Raw genomic sequence first — 20,651 nt, 5'->3', positions numbered from 1 at the left:
GGCAGAGATTGCCATCTTCTCATGTCACCAATGGTCTCTACCAGCAGTTCTGAGTGGGTGGGTTCATGGGAGCCCCATGCATTTTTGCAGTGTTCCGCAAAGATCTGCCCCGTGTGGTTTCATTCGGAGTGTGTTTTTGTGAATACGACATTATTACTTGCCTCACCAAGTTTCAAGGATGACATAAGACTAAATATTGCAGTTGATGTGTTTTATTTTGTTCACTAGCAGTGACTTTTGTGTGACAACTGCTCTAAGTGTTGTGGAAATGGCTGCATAGACACATATGAGAATTTCTCTTTCTGTAGTCATACTTTAATCTTCTGGCAGGATTCATTCACGGTTTATAGTTTGTTGTTCCTGCTATACGCCTATAACCTCTTGTTAGCATTCATGTGTCATTGCTGTTTTAAGAAAAGGCTTTTCTGAAATGCAGGCTACATTTATGTTTTTGCTTTGCAGTGATATCCCCGCTAATACATTTGGGATCTACCTTCTCAAAAGTATGTATTCAAGAACTACTTTTTTTGTGTGTAGCTACCAGAATTGTGAATGTCAATATTCCCACAGGCAGCACTTAGTTTAAAAAACAAAAACAAAAAACCCACCCCCTGAAACCAACAAAAGCTCCTTATTTGGGGAATTTAGACTAGTTATCTGCAAACATTTCCAGAATATTTCTTCATCTACCACAGCAATCCATTTAAGACACATTACAGAAAAAGGAGCAGGCTAAAGAGTTGAACTCGGAGTTTGATTTTGAAAGGTAAGAGGAACTCCCTGCTGAACTGGCTTGCCTGGTTTGTTTTTCAGAGCATTTTCAATATAAAGAACATGTGAAGGCTAGGTCATGGTTTACAAGAAGTCACTCGATACTTTCTTTCCATGGAACACTTGAAAGCTTTTGCCAGAGTATCGCTTGCTCTGTGTACTTGAAGGTGTTTTCAAAGTTAGTCTTTATGCCACAGCATAATGTTTACCTTGAGTGCTTCCAGTAGGTGACGAAGATGTTAATTTGGGGGGAATATGTTTTTCTATGAAATTCAGTTTTGAAGGAACATCAAGGAGACATTAAGGAAATCTGTATTAAATCTGGAAAATTGTACAAATTGTTTGCAGTCTCCTGATGAGACTACTAGATATAATTTTTTGTGACCTAGAATCAAAGTCCATTTCTGTTTCTTAATTACGTTTCACACTTAAGTGCAGATTGACCAGCATTTGACGTAAATGTTACCATTCTCTTTAGCTTCATCTCCAAATTTAATTAAATGCAGGTGCAAGACTGAGTAATAACTTTAGCACTCTGTTCCCACGCAACGAACCCACATGCCACTCATAAGACATTTGATGTCTGATGATGCAGTTTCCTGTCTGTTTGTGGAAAATGTTTTCCTTAGGAATTAGCATCTTACAGAGAACCAGCTGAGCTCCAATATCTGCCGTAGGTTACAATCTGTTATCCAGCGCTAGAAATCTGATCTCTCTGTAAGTGCCACTTCTGGGTAAATACTTTAAGTGGCAGATTCTTAAAGAGCAGAATTCATACCTACTCGGGCTATAATATGTTCTTTACTCTTTCCCTTTCATAATTTTCTAGCTGTTCCCCCATAATCTGCAATCTTTCAAATCTGATAGGGTTCCTCTTGCAATTCATTGGGACTTCCTGGAATTATTTTTGAAGAGCAAATTAAAGATCCTCAGATCAAATGAATGAAGGCTCAGATAGGTACTGAGTTTTTATGTATGTGGAAATTAATTTAACCTACAGTGCTTTACATAATTTCATATGAACATTTGAAATTTTTGGTATACGAATGGGAAATCTTTGCCTAGCGTGTTTTGTCTTGGATGCATGTGTATGGCAGAGAATTGTCTTAATATTAGAAATGTGTCTACTAAACCTGGCTACCCTTAGCATACTTTTCACTAGACTAAAAAGATTTATTTGTCCTATGTGAACTTTTGCCACATTCTCTGAGGCTGTTTCCAAGAATGGTTCATTTTCATGCAAGGTAGAAAGAGAGCTTGTAATTGCAGTTGATGAGCCTGGTTTTGGCTCCTGAATATAGAATTAAATGAAAGTCTCATTTTAACTTCTTCACTACCTTTTACTTATTTTATGTTTAACTGCCTGTTGTACATTTTTTGCATCTGAATGTAGAAAACAGAAACACTGCATAGAAATACTTCAAAAAATAGTCATGCCTGAGCATTAGTTGTACTTTCCCCACCTTCACTTTGAGACAAGAAATTCTTTACTAACATTAAAATTCTTTTCTTTAGTATAGTAATACTTCAAATTGTTGCTCAGCACACTTTTTAATATGAACTCTTTACTCGAAAGTCATAGTTCTATTTCCCTGCCTCTGATGAACTTGCAGACTGTATCTTGAAAGGAAACATAACATCAAGAGCTTCTTGTCTGTGAGAAAACAGGTTTAGAGGTGAGATTTACCTCCGTGTTATTAACTGATTCTAGGAATGAAGACAATTGACCTTTTGGTCCAAACTGTGAATGTTGTATTCCTGGTTTTGACAAATTTTGCTAAATGTTGCAATATTTCACACTTCATATGCATGTACACACACACGTATATATACATACATATCTGTATAAACAGAATACATCTGTATATATGTGTTGCTATAACTGTATAATATGCCAGAACAGAACATGGAACTTAGCACATTGAATAACTGTACCTGAATTTGCATGTTTGCATGTGCAGTAGTCTAAGTTGTGATCAGAATATCCTGTACCTTTGCAGCTGTTTGTCATTTCACAGCCTGCTCAAGTGGCTTAAATTTAGTCACTCCAATCCCAGATGTTCTGTCTTTAACCAGTGGAGTAATTAGATCTATTTCTGTTATCATGTCAGAAACTTTTAATTTCCAAAAAACCCCAAAAGAGTTTAAAAAATATTTCCCATTCTGTGTATATGAGAGTTGCTTTAAAAATTTTGCATTGTAAATATGATCCAAATAGTTGACTTGTAATTGAACAGCATTCCCTTTGTTTTGCTAAATGCTTCGGTACTTTTAAGCTTTTTGTAACTAAATTTAGTTTTTTGTAGAAAGTGAGTACTTCCAAACTCCTCTGCTCCTATTCCAAACTCTTAACAAAACTGTTATTACGTCATAGCCAAAACTGCAATTAAACACTTTTAGCTGATGTTTATAAAAGGTGACCCCATTCTGTTGATATCCTGGTGGTTCGTGACAGGTACAATGTATGCAGTCCGGGGAAGAGGCCAAACCAGTGTTTGTCTGCTACTTCAAGTTTACAAGCTTTTATACAAATACAGCTTTATTGTGTTCTAGACCTACTATTAAACCTTAAATTTTATTTAAAGGCATTAGCCCTTTTACATGAATGTTTTGTCTGTGCTTGGTCATTTGTAGATTATTGCTTATTTTTCTCAAACACAGATCTAAAATATTCTACTTAATAGAATTTCTCCTCTGGATAAAATAGTATTTATGCAACTGGATCTGTTGCTTGTCCATCGTAATTGTTTGCACAGTTTTGATAAATATAATCTGTTTTCTTACTGGGTTTGTTATTCCTTTTAATACTTTGAGAAGCTGAATGTTAAAAAGAGAAACTTGTTTATTTCTCCATAGTAATTGTAGCTATATAACTTGTTGCTGGAAGAGTTACTGTAGTGTCTCCCAGCAAAGAACAGGGCCTGGATGTGCTGTGTTATGTTACACTACCTGTGAGTGTGAAATGAAGGAGACTGTGGAATAGCTGGGACTTGATTTGAAGACTCTCCTGGAAGAGGGTAGAATAGCTTGAGAAAGCTGTGCTGATGAATTTGATACTGAAATATCTGAGGGGAAGAGCTGGTCATGGATCTCTGCCCCAGAACAGTTTTCAAACCTTTACCTGAAGTCCTGTGGGTTCAGTAATGACTGTGGATGCAAAATTGAACACTCATGGTAATGAATGATCTCAGTTGGCAGTCAGCTGCTTTTATGAAATCTTCCCGTGTCGTGGCTTTTTAACTAACCTGTTAGGTCTTGGATGAAATGATGTGATCGCACAGGTTTGGTACTGTCACTCTTTCTCCTGTGAGGTGTTTAGTATCCATGAGAGGGCACTGTAGCATGCATTACAGATGTGGAGAAGAGAGGAGGGGAGAGGCTAAGAGAAGCAGCATGTCTTTAAAGACATAGGGTGAAGATAAATCTGCTAGGTATATTATGCTATTAAATTCCCAAACCAAGGCAAAACCTACTTTTATTTCTTTAGAAATATGAACAAATGTAAGTATGCAGAGACTTCACAGTAATTTAATACTAATACACACTGCACAACAATTAATAAAAGAAGATAATACAGGTTTGTAATATTGACTGTGTTGTATTGCTGGACACTGAAATTATTTAGGCACATATATTTAACTAGTTTATCTTAACATGTCAAGATAAGGAGTGGTTTACATTTGTTGGGATGAAAGTGAAATGAATGCATCAAATCCCCCCCCCCTTTTTTTTTTGCTTAGCTCACTGACAGGCAGAACAAAATAGTGATTTTCACTTTCCCTTGTTCTTTATGAATGCAGGCAAACAGTGTTAAAATGTAAGAGTTAAAAGTCTGAGACTGTAAGTTTAAATTATAGCAGCAGCTGCAGAACTAGTTTTTCTACATGGGCAAATTAAACCTAATAACATGCCCCCAACCTCTGAGGGACTGCCATAGCAGCACCAGGCACAAGCAGTTTCCATACTGTGGAGCTTGAAAGAGTTCTGCTGAGGTGCAATTGAAGCCAGTACCAGGATTTTTTCCTGGTGATTTCCTATATCAGCTCTCCAGAGAGAATGTTAAAGTGCTGAAGCTTAAAGGCATCCATGTTTTCGAGAGTTGGGAGGCTATCTAACATCAGAGTGTTACTTGTGCACCAGCTCAACTGTTTCAATTACCAATTTATCGCTGGGGAGCAGTAATGGATTTTTAAAGTTTGAAGATAGATCTGAGCTCTTACTGTCTAAAAGAAAATTCATGATTCCATTAGGAAGATAGTGTAGATGCTGAATGGTTGCAGGATTTAACCCTACTGTTTTGTGTAGCATTTATTACTGTGCTTTTATAAATCCTATTAGAGCTGCAATATTACCCATCCTGCTCTACACTGTAGTATGAAACCGAAATCTGTGTAAGAATACTGGAAATTGTGTTATTACTCCAATTAGTTTAATATAATAAAATTACCTTATCCCTACCCTCAGACTCACAGTCCTTTGGCAGACTTAGTAAACTGTCATGAAAGCCCAAGAATCACATTATCGTCTCTCAAGAGGTGAAACACAGTATCTGCATTTGCAGTGCACAGTGCCACTCTCACCCTCTTCCACAATGCGCCTAGACAGCCAGTTAATTTTCTGCATGTGCTTATATTAATTTGGGCAGAGCAGGAAGCATTTAAGGTAATTGTCTGAAAAATCTGGAATATTATGTTACTGCATATCAGTGTAATGGGATATTATTTTGGTATTTCTTTTGGTAAAATAGCTAATTTGTATTAACTGCAATTAGGAAATGTATTCTTCTAGAGCTGTTTTTCTGACCCCGAGAACTGCAAGCTCACAGCCTTTTTCGGAGGCATCTATAATATGCCGATCAGAGGAGTTTCACGCATTGTTTCGAAACTGGAATTTTATAATCCCATATGGAGTGATCGGGGCCGGATAGTTGTGTTTACACCTGGCACAGTGCGCATCTCACAGCTGGGACCCCCCTCCCCTCCAGCCCTCAGCCCAGGCTGGGGGGGTGCCCAGAAGGGTATGAGGCAGCTCCAGGTTTCCCCTGCGGGGGTGACTGGGGACCACGGCGGGAGCGGCTGGAGGAGCACGGCGCACGGAACGCCTGCCCTTCAGCCTAGGCATGCTCAGGGGTTTGTTCAGTCACCCTCTGGGGGGTTTGAACTTCTTTTTGTTTCTTCTTTCTTAATTCGAGGTGTAGTTTAGGGAGGGTTGGAGAGGTGGGTTTTCATTTATTCTGTGGGGGTTTTTTGTTTTTGTTTCCTGCAAATAGAGTCCCCATGTCAGTCTTCCTTTTGATTTCTGTGGACTGTTATTACATTGGGAATACGGAGGAACAGCTGACCGTGACTGGCTTGCTGTAAGAGCTGGATTTCTGTATAGCCTGCCATATAACTCTGTTGAGGAGGGATACCCAAGAGGTGTTTTGTTAGTGCTGCTGCAGGGCTTTTTAAATTATACGGCAGTGTTCTCAGGAATGCTGATGAATTTCAGTGGCAACTTCAGTAAATCAGACAAGACATTTTCAGCTGTTCTTTTAAGGTTGATGCCATATTCTTTGTGGGGTTTGGCCATACAAAGGACTCTTTTAAAGGGAAAGATGTGACTGCAGTTCCACAATCCACAACATTAAAAAAAATTCTGAAGGCTTTGTATCGCTGCTTAATACGTTTTAAGTACATTAGAATGGTTTATGAAGCTATTAATTCCTGCATGTCAGTAACTAAGGGAAGGGAAGTAGGATGAAATCTTCCATATGTCTCTAGTACTCATCGTGGATCACTTTGTCTAGCGTGCCATCCAGAACTTCAGCCTCAGAGCGGCCTGTTGACAGCAGTTCATGTGTAGAGCCATGTGGCTTAGCAGTACTTGCCAGAGAGGGGGGAAAAAAAAAGGTGAAGGATATTTTGTGTTTGTTTATTTTCATTTTAGGCATGAAGGGATTTAATGTCATAACTGCTTTATTCTGGTTAAAAGAAAATGGAATGAGTGGCCCTAATGGGACATTGGGAATTTATGGTATGGTGTTGAAACCAAGATCGTGACAGGCAGCACTTCACACCATGTCTGTGGAAGCAGTTATGTTTTCAAAAAGGATGTTATGCAGAAGGTCACATCTTTGCCTCCCATCAAGATTCTTGTACAATGCAGAGTGTCATTTGTATTTTTAAAATTTGTATAAACTGTTGACTGTCCGTAGAGTGTGATGGCTGCTTTAAAAATTATTACTTCAGTTCCTATTTTAGAAACAAATTTGTCCATAGTTGCAGACTCCCTGAATCATACCGCACAGATATCAAATAGTTTATGTGTATACTTCCAGCTGGTTGAGCTGGAAATACTTCATAATACTATACAACAGATTTATTTCACACAAATAATCTTGTTTACCTATTGTGGTCTGCTGTGTTTGTCCTCGTTGCAGCTGACGGTTAGGAGATATTGGTAAAATAATTTCCTGGATTCAGTATCATATCCAGTCAGTTATGCTATATAATGAATTCACTAATTTCCCCCACTTAAAGGGCTTCATAAGAATTTTGATGAAAATGAAAACAAAAAAAACCTAGGGATGAAATCGTATCTCCATTAACCAAAATTTCACTCTTGTTATTCAAGTTTGATTTCCTACACCCATGTCTAGATGGGATAAGTATGTTATTTTTACAGAGGCCAGATAAACCCCTTTGTTCTCATTGGTTTTGGGGAAGACATATGAATTCTTTGAATCTTCGAACAATAGTCCAGTTTGATTTCTATTTGTGTGAGTCTGTGGCAGAAAGGCTTTGATTCAGTGGATACGTTTCTTGCTGTCAGAAGGCTATGGAGAGCTTTCGGTTCCCGAGTCTGAATTCAGGAGACACTTTCCAACTATGACGTAATTTAGACCTACTCACTTATACCGATATGGGTTATGTAATGGACTCTGTATTACTGGAAGATTAAATGTAGCGTGGGATAGTTCTGTCCACCTTATTCACCCTTTCCTGTCCTATATGATCCTCATAATTTCTACTTTAATGTACTGCAATATATTTATGTGTGGTAGCAGTTCTCTTTCTATGTTAGATATGTAGATTCTATATTTAGAGAGGTCTTTCAGGGAGCCTACAGCACATCTGCAGTTTACATGTAGTAAACCAGCTTTTCTGAGATAACCATTTAATTAAGCTTAGGAATTTCATAGTACAACTGAGAAATATATGCACCTTTCCCTGCCTTTGTATACTAGCAAAATGATTGAGAAAATATTTTCCCACAAAAACGCTATAGAATAATTTGGTACGGGTTTCCCCATCTTTCCCTTGTCAAATTTCTTGATTTCTTAAATGTGAGGAATAATTACATGCTTATGCTAAGTATCAAAAGCCCTTTTTATTCAAGTGAAAAAAATTTCCTTTTCACTTCTGCTAGAAAGTGGAAGGAAGTTAAGTTGACAGTGATCACCATGCACTCTGACTTTATGTGTAGTTCTGTATCATGATTTGAGATTAACATGTTGATTCAGTGTGATTATAGAGTGGTGTAGGTATTTCTTGAATTTGGCTATTCCTCTGTATGCCAAGACAGTTTCATTTTTTGTTTGATCCAGTTATAGGCTATTGGATATTGTAAGATCTCTGGTTTGGTATTCTGCTAGTTGTAACTATGGTCTGCTTTTTACTTTACCACCTGATTTTATTCTGCATCCATTGCAGTGGTACTGCTGTGCTTCTGTTGTTCTGTGATGTATGTTGTGCTGGGGTGCTTATCTGAGATCACTGTTATCCCTTAGGTTTAGCACAACACCGTTATTTTCTTTAAAAAAAAAAAAAAAAAAAAAAGAAGAGAGAAAGAAGGAAAGAAAACAACCTCAGCAACTGAAGATGAGGTGAAATGGATTTTCAACGGAAATACTCCATGTCTATCAACATGTTTGAGGGCATTTTTCCTAGGTGTTCCTAGGCTCTGCATTAGTGCAGACGGTCCTGCAGGGCCCTGGGATTTAGCAGCAACAGCAAGTTGAAACTGCTGTGTATGGGCTAGCAGAAGTGAAGCCATGAGACTGCCAGTGAAGTGCGACGTGCTGTGAGTTCACAGGTCCTGCCATCGCCCAGTGGTGAGTCCAACAGCTGAAGTGATACAGAGGACAAAAGCATTACATCTCCTTGCTGTGAGAGAGTAGCTGCATTGACTTGGGTATGTTCCCAGCAGTTCACTCTTTAAAGAAAACTCCAGAGAGTGAAGATAACAAACCCAAAACCTCAAGCAAACCTTGATACAGGAGAAGACTCTGTTTACTGGCTTGTTTTTTTTTTTAAGAGAATAAACCCAAAATATTCCTTAACTGATTTTCCAGGATATAATTGCTGGTGTATTTATTTATTTATTTATTTAATACTTGGTTCTTTCTGAGTTATTTGAATCTGTTTCATGGTCTTTGCATCAACATTTGCCAAGTAGAATACAGCTGGGATGGACTGTTGAAACCAAATATCTGAGAAATAAGAATCATTTAGTGTGGAACCAAACCCTAAATTCTTACCTGTAGGCAGAAAATATTCATTCCCTTTTAATCTGGCAATGAGGGAATCTACTCTTGAGTGGGAAGGATAATACCCTGAAAAAGGGTATCTCAGTGTTTGCTTCTCTTATTGGCTTGAATGGATGAATATGAAGGATCTGTATTTTTTTTCCAGTTTGATTGCTATATGTAAGTTTCTTAGTTTGAAGCCTGCTTTTATTGCATATAATGACAAGTCAGAGTGTAACTAGCTCTCCACTTAACTGTAACACCAGAAATAATGATCAGCTTAAGTCAGACATAAATTCTGTGAGCGAAGTCTAATTTTACATTTGGTTCTAGTGTTTCTTTTTAACTCAATGTATGTCTGCCCATAAACACTAATTTCAGCTTACTAATGATGTAAAAACTTACGGAGTCAATCAATAAACATGGGGAGTTAATCGATATGAAACCATGGCAGTTGATTTGTTCTAAAAATATCTCTACAGTTATCACTTATACCTGAATTTGTGTGGGTGCTTTTTTTTTTTTGTTTTTTTTGTTTGTTTGTTTGTTTTTTTGTTTTGTTTTGTTTTGTTTTTTTCCTGGGCTAGCAGTAAAGCAGAGAAAAGGGTAGCTTACAACCAGTGCTGCAACAGTAGTAATAGCTCACTTGTACAACAAGTCTCAGCGTAGAAAAGGTACATAGATTTGGTCAAAAGAACCAAATGTGGGCGTATGCAGGATGGATAGGAAAGCCACAGGCATTCTCCAGAGTGGCTCATGCTGTTGTAGCAAGAAGTACTTGGCACTCTTTAAAGCTCTGACTGTTTCTAGGGCTTTGACGTGCTGTAAAAGAATAGATTTGTAACATGTATGCGCTCCTAGGTCAGCCTTAGAAGTTCATAAAAGCCAGCTGCTGACAACTTGTACCTTCTGCTTGTGCCTCATTGTCACGTGTTGTATGACACTAACTCTTAATTTCATGAGCCAGTGTTTTGTTTTGTTCTGTTTTTCTACAGGGCCTTTGCCTTGTTGAGTGCGTTAGGATAAATAGTGCTCAGACTTAAGAAGGAACTAAAAACTCTTACTATTTTTTGCCCTTTTTACATGAAAGTGTTTTAAAATTAACATGCTTAGCAGTATAGATCAGACTTTTTAAAGTCCAAACTTAATGACAATATCAAGATCAAAACACATCAGGTTTTTACCTTTAGCTGGTTTCAACATGTACCATAATATATTTTGTTGCATCTGGGAATTTACAGTAGAAATGAAGAAATTATCAGTTATGGGCTCAGATCATTGCATTGGCTTCTGAAAGATAAATTGCATTTCACTGTGGTCAATTTGCAGTGTAAAATCATTAAGTGGATCTTTGATGCAATGATTTTTCAGCTCTTACGACAACAAAACTATTTTAGGGTTAACTCAGACCCAGATCAGCTTAGAAATTAAAGATGTCATGAGGAGGGCATAATGGGCTTGACTGGGTCCCGGATACCCGTCTGTTGGTTTCTGTAAGCTTTGTTGCAATTTCTGCTTGCAGTTGATAAGGCAAGAGGTGATTTATGGCTGATTTTTCTTGAGGAGCAGATGGAAGGCACCAGCCGTAATCAGAACGGTTTGAGCAGAGAACATTTACACGCTGACAGTACTTCATACTGCATTTCTGTGTGGCTGTAGAGGTGGTCATAAGACCTGGAGGCTTTGACAGCTTATTCCTTCCCACATGTTTACAGCGAAGAAACCACAAGAAGCTGCTGCGAGCTGCTGCTCTTCCATGGAGAGCTGAGGACAGCTGAGGAGGTTCCAGGCATGTTTGTGTCCATTACTTGTCTCTACTGACCTCCTAGTTCAGATGCTACTTTTGGTCTACCCTCCTGCATTGATTGGCTTCAATTTCCCATGCTATTAATAGGAAACAGCCCTCTATTAGTAAACTGCAATAATCTTAAAGAAGAGGTGGCATCTTAGGGGGCATAAAGTACATTGTATTTTGGAGTTAACCTCTCCTTTGTTTCTGTTCCCTGCTGTCCTCCTCTGTCTTGTATCCCCGTGTTTTCCTTAAAGCATGACCATTCTGCTTTGTGATGCAGAAATAAGAGAAACAGACAGAAAAGAGATCAAAAATGTTAAAATCGACTGCAATATAGTTGAGGGGTTTTAAAAAATAAATCTGAAGAATTTGCAAAGAAATTAATGTTTATGTTAATTCCCATAGCTTACATTTCCACTTGGAAAGGAACGTGAAAAATAAATGTAATCTGTAGAATTAGACTGGCAGTAGTACTGTATAATAGACTGCACTTTAGGCCTGATTATTGGTGTGTCTTTAAGGTTGTTCTCATTTGGAGCTTAAGGGTTAAAATTGTAGTTTCATAACCAGCTATCTGATAACAGCTTAGCATGTGAACAACAGGAGCCAAAAATCTGGATGATTGATTTAGTACCTGATCACATTACATTTGTTACAACTTTCCTAAAAAATAAATTCCATGCTGGCAAGAGGTGCCAGATTGACAGCTCTGGAATGTTATTTATCTACCGAAAGAGAACATTTCTGACAGCAGGAGTTTGAAATCTCTCTTACTGCCCAAAAACTCAGCCTAGTAGGATTCAGTGCAGAATATAAGGATGCAATTTTGTCCTCAAACCATTTAAGACTTGGTTTCTCCGCAGAGGTTAGCGAGCTCTTGCACTGCACAGGGAAGGCACAGCTCCATGAAAGGTGCTGAAGTTGTGTGACAGGAGAGCCCCAGATTATTATTGTGCATGTGGCCACTGACCGCGGAGCAGAGTAAGAGACCGTCCAGGAGCCGTGCCTGCATCCCGGCCCATGCTGCCTTCCCCAGTCCACGCAGAAATGGACCGTTCGGCTTCTCGTTTGCAGAGGGATTCCCCAGGCGGTATTGTCGGGCTTTAGGGAGGGTGGGGGAGGACAGGTGGGGAGCAGAATAAGGGGGATGAGTCGCCTAGCCTTTTCCTGTGCTCTCTGACACTCTTGTGCTTTTATTAGTCTAGAGAAGAGGCCAAATCCTCCTGTAGATGGCTCGCTGCAACCTTTCCTGGGCTTGCCTTGGTTTTACAAATAAGCATTTGTATTCTTCCGTGTAGGTGCGAGAGAGCGTGTGTAACCTCTTTCTTAAGCTGGTGTATTTTTAACTTCATAGTTTCTTTAATGATGGAAAAGCGTTAGCAATTTTGGCCTAGAATCTTGCTTGCTTTTATGTCTTCTAGTGGCTTACTTCAGCGTTATGGTTTTTACTCAGACTCTTGAACTTCGGTTTTGTGTGATACGCTGTAAATATGAATTGTGGCGGTGCAGTCTTTGATATAGGTAGCTTCTGATCCATCAGCATTATTGTAGAAGACGACTGTTTTCAAAGAGTGCTAAGAGATTGTCTTGACTTGATGGGTGTCTGTGGAGTGCCCAGGAGTTGTGCTTTGAGCAGCCTGTGCCTCTGCATAGTCTGCTGCTGTACTTTTGGAGCTGAGGAGCGGCTTTGAGTTTTATATCCCATGCAAGCAGGATAATACAGAAAAGCCAAGAAAGGAAATAACCTTTCCACCGGTGATTTTCTCTAAGCAGCTAAAGTTTGAAAGAAGTTCAGAAGAGCCTTTAAGATTATACTTTTAACAGTGAATGACTGAGATGTGCAGATAATGTGAACTTCAGATAAAGCTCAGATGGACTGAAATGTATTTAGTTCTGTGATAATACTAGAGGAAATTGGTGGAAAATACTGTTTAGAACAGGATTAGATAAAACTCTGGAAAATATGTTAAAGCATTAGTCTTGAATTGGCAGAATGGAATAGATGGCTACTGGTGATAAGTTATTACTTATTGGATCTACATATCTAATATGTTAAGAAAGTTTTATAAAATTTAGTTTTGCATTTTCTCAGTTGGATTTTAAATGAATGCTAGTTTCTACTGGAACAGAGTCTCATCAAGCACATCCCAGCATCCTTGGCATTTCAACCTAAGCTTTAATAGCATTGCAGCAGTGCCCACGGTTGTCTGTATTAAAAACTTGGGGTTTGAGTGAATGGATAAGAACCAGCAGATTTAAATCAGAAATTAGTTTTGTAATTTGGCTCCAATCAAGAAAAAATAATCCTTTTTTTTTGTTTTTCTGAAATGCTGGCTTTTCTATAAAGACCGTCTGTTTCTCCCAGAGCTATAGCAACTTCAAAGGGTTTGTCAGCATTAGCACAGCTTGGGTAGAAACAGCCAACAGGATGTGGAATATTTGTACAGCCTTTCTAATTCCACAAGGGACTAAACACATTTGCAGTTTTATATGCAAATACAAGAGATGATGATATAAAATGAAAAGAAAGGATAACACAAATTACATTCTTCATGTGTTTTGCACTGAATATGTCAAAGCATTGCTAGTCATAATTGAATGTAAGTGCAAGACTGAATACAAGATTATTAGTTAAATTCAAAATTGAATGGAAGCCAATCAGACTGTGTTTTCAACTGTTTTTTGTAGTTATTTTTAGTTTTACGTCATAATGCAGTATGCAGTGCTGTCATAATGTAATACAGAAATTGTTAAAGATTAGTATTGCTTATATTGTATTAGAATTCTGTATATATAAATTTCAGGTTGAAATTTGTCATGTTCACTGTCTTCCTGAGGAAGAATTTCTGAGCAATTCTGGGAACAAACCAGCAGAGAAAAATAACTGTTGAGATTTTAATGGCTCTGTGGTAGCAGCATTGGGGAGTGCAAAAGTAAATTTTTCAGAGAAAGTGTCCTTGCTGAGGAGAAGCAATCTGAAGTGGTTCAATGTAGTTTTTTCATCACATTCCACTGTTAAATTGGAACAATTCTCCTTCACTGTTAACATGGTGCAACTCTCAGCACAGCACTAGCTCTTGCAGTTTCACTTTGCTATACGGAACTTTGCTTTTCCGTGAATTCTGCAAATACTTGGGAAATTCTATGAGGAAAAAAACCGGTGCAAGTATCGTGGCAGTGGAGAGTACCTCGAACTACCAACATAATCTTTAGAAAGCAAAGAAATGGCAGTTACTTTGGGGTGGTACTGGTTTGCCTAATCACTTTTCTACCCTTGTGCCAAGGGTTTATCTGTTACTTTCAATGCATTTAAAGAGGAACTCACTGTTCCAGGTAAAGGGAATTAAAACCATGAGCATCTTTAGATACTCACGCTGTTTACATTGGAGAAGGCTGTTGCATTGGAGAAGCCTGGACATTACCATTTTACTTAGAGAAGGAAATCTGAGCTCCACATGAAACTGGAACAGTAATAAGCAAAATGGAGTTCAGAAAACTCTGTAATTTTTCTCTCCCTCTTTCAGAAATAGTGGAGGAATATTTAGTTTGTATAGCATGAGGTCAAGAGTAAGATCATTCAGTGTCTGAAGAAAAAACCCCACTGTAGTCTTAACAGTTACTTAAATAGTTTTTTGAAAGGAGGAATACCAGAGCAAGAGGTTATATATATTTTTTTACTGAATTCTGCTAAAGCTCATTATAACTGGTATCCTTCTCAAATTTATGAAGAGGGAAAAAAAATGAATCACTTTTCCAAAGCAAAAAAGGGAAAGTGATTACCTCCCCCCCCCCCCGCCATTTTAAAGGGGATACCTTCACTGTGCAAAAATCTGTTGTTCGTACCAAGTAAATGGTATGAACTAAGCACTAAGTTGTTTCATTTTGGGCCAACGTTGTTAAATATTGTTTGGTTATGCTTAGGAGTGTTTTGTGTGATTTCTCCCTAGATAATGTTTTCTCTATTTGTTGAGTATGTGAAAGGAGAGAGATCTGGTTCAGCACATTAACTACTTTGTTGGGATTATCTGATGTAGTGCATCTGAGCTCCTTGCAGTCCATAAGTATTCAAACTCGCAGCATGTGAGTGAGGTAGGAAAGTGGTATCTCCTCCTTTTTACAGGTAGGGGAGTGAGGCACAAAGAAATCGAGAGCTAGCTCCTCAAAGGGATCCCATTACCCAGATCCCACTGATATCACAGGGAGATAAGCACTTAAATATCTTTCTGAAACTGGCCATCTGGCTTACAGAGGAACTCACAAGAGGTCCCTGGTAGACTACTGTTACAAACTTCAGTCTTCTGATTCTTGACCTATTTCCCTGATTGCTGCCTTGCCTTTCTTCTAGGGAAGTTTTAATGTTTTTCTTTTGTCTCATCTTTCTCAGAGACAAAGATATAAGGAAGGCTTTAGTGGTGTGTCTAGCACAAGTAGTTTAGGGGGGTATATGGGGGGAGCAGGGGGAAAGAAGCTCTTTCATATTCCCCATTTAAGTTTATTTTAATTCTGACACAGTAATCAGGCTGATAGTTTTCTGCTAAAGTGTATGCCTGAATACTGCAGATCCATCTTTGACAGAGTTCATTTGACTTAAGCAACAGGGCAATGCTTTGCCAGTGGTTAATATACTTAGTATTTCTGTGACCATGAAGCAACCTTCTATAAATATGTTACAGCAGTTGTACATGGCTGTCTGAAGAAGTCTGTCTCTAAAGATTTATTTGCAAATGTTCTTTTACACTTTTTTTAACAAGCAGCTTTCAAAGGCTGTTTATATTTTTGGCAGAGCTGTGAGCTTTCTCTCAGGGCTACTCACATTTCGAAGAACAGGTGACTTGCATACTTTTTGTTTATAAATTACAAGTCAACTACATTGTCAGTCCAATTTATATTTAGAGCAATCATAGTTGAACATATTGCTAACAATTTCCAATTCTTTTTAATGTGCTTTGAATTTCTGGTTGCTGTTCGTGGTTTTGTTTGTTTTGGTTTTTTTTGTTTTGTTTTCTTGGGATGTTTTTCTTCTCCCCACCCCCCACCCCCCTATTTGAAGACCTCAAGAGTAACCTTGGTATGTTTAAAATGTTGTTTTCAAAGAGCTTCTCTCTTTTTGCACTCGATTGTATTTCATATGTATTCCCTGAAGGGGATAGTTCTCCTATATTCACTTAAAATAATGATTGCTAATTATTCCCCGTTAGTAAAGGAGAATACTCAAAGATTTCTAACAAACGATACATGCAGGAACACACAGGAAATCACAAAGCATCTTAGCAGTCTGAGAAAATGAACTCCTCATCTCTTGACTGATTGAACACTGAAGAACTGATTATTTTTTGTTTGTTTTAAATTCTGAATTAGTTGGATAGAAACTTTTGGGAACCAGCGTAATGTTCTGCACTGTTTTGTGGCTCAGTGACAGAAAGAACTTGCCTTGTGGTGCCCATGGCTTAATTCCTTGTTGGAATCATCTGCCTGACTTTGTTGAAATTATGCCAGCGGATTGGCCCCAGGTATTCCAGGAAACAGAAAAATGGATGCTGAAACCTGCTAGTATCACTGGACTGTAACCAAATTTCCTTTACTATGGGGGTGGGGGACAACAACATTTTTTTAGGGATTGATGTGTCTAGCTCCAAGGTCGGTGTCTTTTTATATTCATGTACCAGTCAAAACTTATTTCATGAAAGAATTAAGGTTATTTGAGCACTGTGTCATTTCTATAACAGCAAGTATTAGAAATCAGAAAGCTGAATAACACAATTAAATAGAAATAAAAGAGAAGGTGCTAACACTAGAGCAAACTCAAAAAATGACACTTCATACAGTCACCTGAGAATTCAGATGCTTGCTGCAGTGTCCTCCAGCTCCAGAACTCTTGCTTTCCCCTTTCGTTGTCCAGCCGTACATTGGTTTTCTTCCTTGCTCAGCCACTGACCTCTCAGATGGTATTGGCTCCTTTCCATACTGTGATTAACTGCACTGCTTTTGATCTGATTACACACAAGTCATGTTCTACCCAGGGAATGTGGCAACGTCTGTGGGGAAAATGCCGTCTCTGTGCATGGCATGGGCGTCTAGGAGAAAGCCCTCTATAATCCCTTCCTCTTTCCAGTTATTGGGAACCCCAGGCCTGGCACGGTGGGATTCCTCATCTGCCTTACCCTTTATTGTGACAGTAACAAGAGAAGCCAAAATAGGCAGGAGCAGTCCAGGAACCTTGGCAGTTTCTTGTCTGGATGGCAGTGATCCTTCTCGGCAGATGCCTCTGCCCGAGAGGTTTCAGTCGACTCTCAAGCCTGTTTTATAGCTCTTCTCCATTTCTATGGTTTCAGAGGGTGAGAGGCAGTGAGAACACAAACTGCGTCTGAGAGTGTCACAAGGGCATAGGGTGCTCAGGCCATATAGCAGCATTCAGAAATATAATCTTAAAGCAGAAACTCACATTGGTTCTGTGTACACTAATACTAGCTGTGGTACAGTCTTGAGAGATCAGTATCGCGGAGATCCCTGGACTCTCAGTTTGTTCAGAATTGCTTTTGTTTCCTGCTCAGAGCTAGACTGCCTTATACCACGAAGATAAAAATTGTTATCCTGCTATTTACACCATAGCTGAGATACCAATGCCTAATGGAAAACAGTTAGCATGCTGGCAGCAGTAGATTTTAAGATGACTGTAAAGGAAGTTATCGATACCTTCAGAAACATGGTAGGGAAAACCCACAATTCATTCTATTAAGAAAATTTTTCATTTGTAGACTATCAAAATACGCAAAATAGCGTCAGCATTTTCAGTATTCAAGTTTAGACTACGTGTAGCAAACATATTGATGAGTGTGTTAGTAATACATAAAGAGTCCCTAAGTAGCCACTGACAATGTACATCATAATGGTTTGGGTGTTTTATAATTGTATTTTTCAATAGCACACAAATGCGTATCATAGAAAGGAATGGCCCTCAAGGGCTTTATACAGAGAAGAATGTGTTCTTAAAAGTGTGCAAATAGTGTATGGCCTGAAAATATAAACGACAGCGATGGAAAAAGTAATTTTCAAATAACTCTGGGCACAGTCTGTTTGCAATAAATAAATAAATGCGTCAAACTGGTTAATAGGTAACAAATCCCAGTGCTGGTAGACAAATCCAGGTGTCACCAAATTCTGTTTAGAACTTAGTTTTCACATGAGCAGGTCAGAGAGTTACTCATAGATACCTGCATGAACAGGTTTAGAGCAAATCAGTCAGGCTCATGTTTTGTTCTATCCCCCAAGCACATATACACCTGGTTCCTTCTATGCATTAACCTTGGAATATGCTGTCCAAGCCCCTTTGCAAGTGCTTTGCCTTTGTCTCATTGAGATTACATCCAATACTTGATTGGTGAGCAAGTGCAAAACAAGGTGTGACATGCCTTCCTGACATCATAAGCAAATCTTGCATTTCTTGCATCCATGTACCCTCATAGGATTATGGGCCTCCTCACATTATCTTGAGTCTGTAACTTATCTCCTATTTTTTCTTGCTGTCTCTCACATCTTTACAGATGTTAGATGTTGTCTCTTAGGTCAGTCATTTAGACTGTCAGTTCCTTGAAGCATACACCACCATATTTTGTTGTGTGTGTATGTATTTTTAGTGCAAAGGCACCTTGATCCAGCTGTGATCTGTAGCCTAGGTAGCTATTATGCAAATTTTAGCCTTTAATATCCTTGAAGAATTGCTTTTCAGTAATATTGATTGGCAGTAGTAATTTGTGATATAGCAGGTTTGCATCCTGAGAAAAGGAGGAGAGTAACACTTGAGAGAAATCCTTGAAAGCGACCTTTTGATTTGTGGAATACATACAAACAGCAATCCAGCATATTGCTGAAATGCAGCAACAAACATAGGCAACTTCTTTGGATGGCTTGCCATGCCTGCCCTGCTGTTTGCTTGGCCAGGGCTGGAGTTCTGAAGTGCCCTGAAGTTTGTGTGGTTATTGTTATAGGCCTTATTTTAGCCTGTAGTGTATTTATATCTTAAATGGAAGTAAAATAATATTAAAGTTTTGGTGAAGAGATCTCAAAATCTAGAGGGAAGGATCTAAGTTTAACTGGAAACTAAATATCTCTTGATTTACACAGTGCACTTCAAATCCTATAAAAGTATGTTTTCCCCTTGTACTTACTAGGGTCATCTTGCCCTGGCTGGTGCTGAGCTCTGTTACACCACTGTGCAGCTTTATATTTCAATTCTTTTTTCAAGGCTTACGTGCTGTATGACTGAGCTGTTGAAAAGAACAGAAGTGTTCTGAAACTGTTCAGGAGGTGAATCCAGACTGTGCCACTTCCCAGTGACTGCTTAGTTCAGCACAGTGTTTAACTTAGCGTCCAAGAGTTCCCCTGAGCCTCAAATCAGCATCAAACTGAAAAGCAGCATGGTCAGGATAGCACACTATGTTTCCCACAGCTTCAGAACACTTATTTTCTTTTCAACTTATCCTCCACGCAATTGAGTCTCTAAATTGGCATCACACTAGGTGACATGCTTAGGAGGCTACATCACTAATAGCACTAAATTGCTGATTTCTCTTAAAAGAAATACAAAATAAAAAGGAACTAGACAAAAATACAGAAGTTTTCTGATGTTAGTGGAGCCTACAGATGAGAATTGTGGAAGTAACTGCTTGTACCATCATTACAAGCTTTGGCTTTCTTTCAACTACCACACTTCTTTGGAAGCAGTTAAAGCTTGCGGCTTCTTGAGAAATTATTTATATTTTGTGGAAGCAAAAGGATAGAAATGGTCAGGTTGAGAGCCATTTAATGCGGTACTCCTGAACAATGCTATGAGATTCGGTTTCAGCCCCTCTCATGGCTGTAGTTTCTCATAGAGACCTCAGTCCAGCAGCAGAGGTGGACACAAGATCTTCTTTCAGAATTGTTATATGCAGAGACTGCCCTGGTCCAGATCCCAGGGACCCTATTTCATTTTCTTTTATAGAACTATCCAGTAGTTTAAGATTAGGATGTCATACTTTATTTTGGCGTATCCTCAAATCTCTCTGTTTACCTCCATTTCACCCACAGGGTCTTATTTTCCAGTTCTGTTTGCCGTTCTTGTCTTCCTGTAGGAAACAGCTTGAGGATTGGTCTCAGCTGCACTTCGGGTGTGACAAGGATAATCTAGCATTGAAAGCTGAAATGAGGAACTTTCTTTTTCTTAGAGGGTTTTTGTAGTCGAAGTGGTGGAAGAGGAATTTTAACTCACTGGAGATGGATTAAACTTGCTTGAGATAGTGTTCTTTGAAAAGAAAATTTGTCTGAAAGATAGAATACAAGAAAATTTGTTTAAATAACTTAGAAACAATGGTGACTTAATAGTGATTAAAAAATATTTCTGAAACAACTTTTTTTTTTCCCATTAGTTTTAGTGGGCTTTAGAAAAGCATCCATATGATTTAGGACCTCAGAAATTTTGGGTTCTTTACACATTTGTTCCTCATACATGTGAATCTCAACTTTTAAGAATACTCCTACTAAAACAGATATAAAATATATTTACATGTGGTCATTGTGTACTTCTGTATTATTTTTGTCAAT

General features: G+C 38.5%; 1 protein-coding gene across 2 annotated transcripts in view; it reads left to right on the top strand.

Annotated features, from left to right (window-relative positions):
* Nucleotides 1-20,651, top strand: part of ZNF385D (zinc finger protein 385D) — a 445,996-nt gene that overhangs the window by 113,802 nt on the left and 311,543 nt on the right. Inside the window, exon 1 of one of the 2 annotated variants that reach the window (XM_075052170.1) lies at nt 11,795-12,162. The exons of the other annotated variant lie outside the window; for it this stretch is intronic. Within the exon in view, the coding sequence (XP_074908271.1) occupies nt 12,093-12,162 (70 nt within the window). The 5' untranslated portion in view covers nt 11,795-12,092. Of the gene's footprint in view, nt 1-11,794; nt 12,163-20,651 lie in introns of those variants that run through there. 2 annotated transcript variants of the gene reach the window in all.

This window comes from Buteo buteo, chromosome 2 (genome assembly GCF_964188355.1).
Source record: "Buteo buteo chromosome 2, bButBut1.hap1.1, whole genome shotgun sequence".
NCBI lineage: Eukaryota > Metazoa > Chordata > Aves > Accipitriformes > Accipitridae > Buteo > Buteo buteo.
Note: the sequence above shows the minus strand (reverse complement) of the source record. Positions and strands in the feature narration are given on the sequence as shown.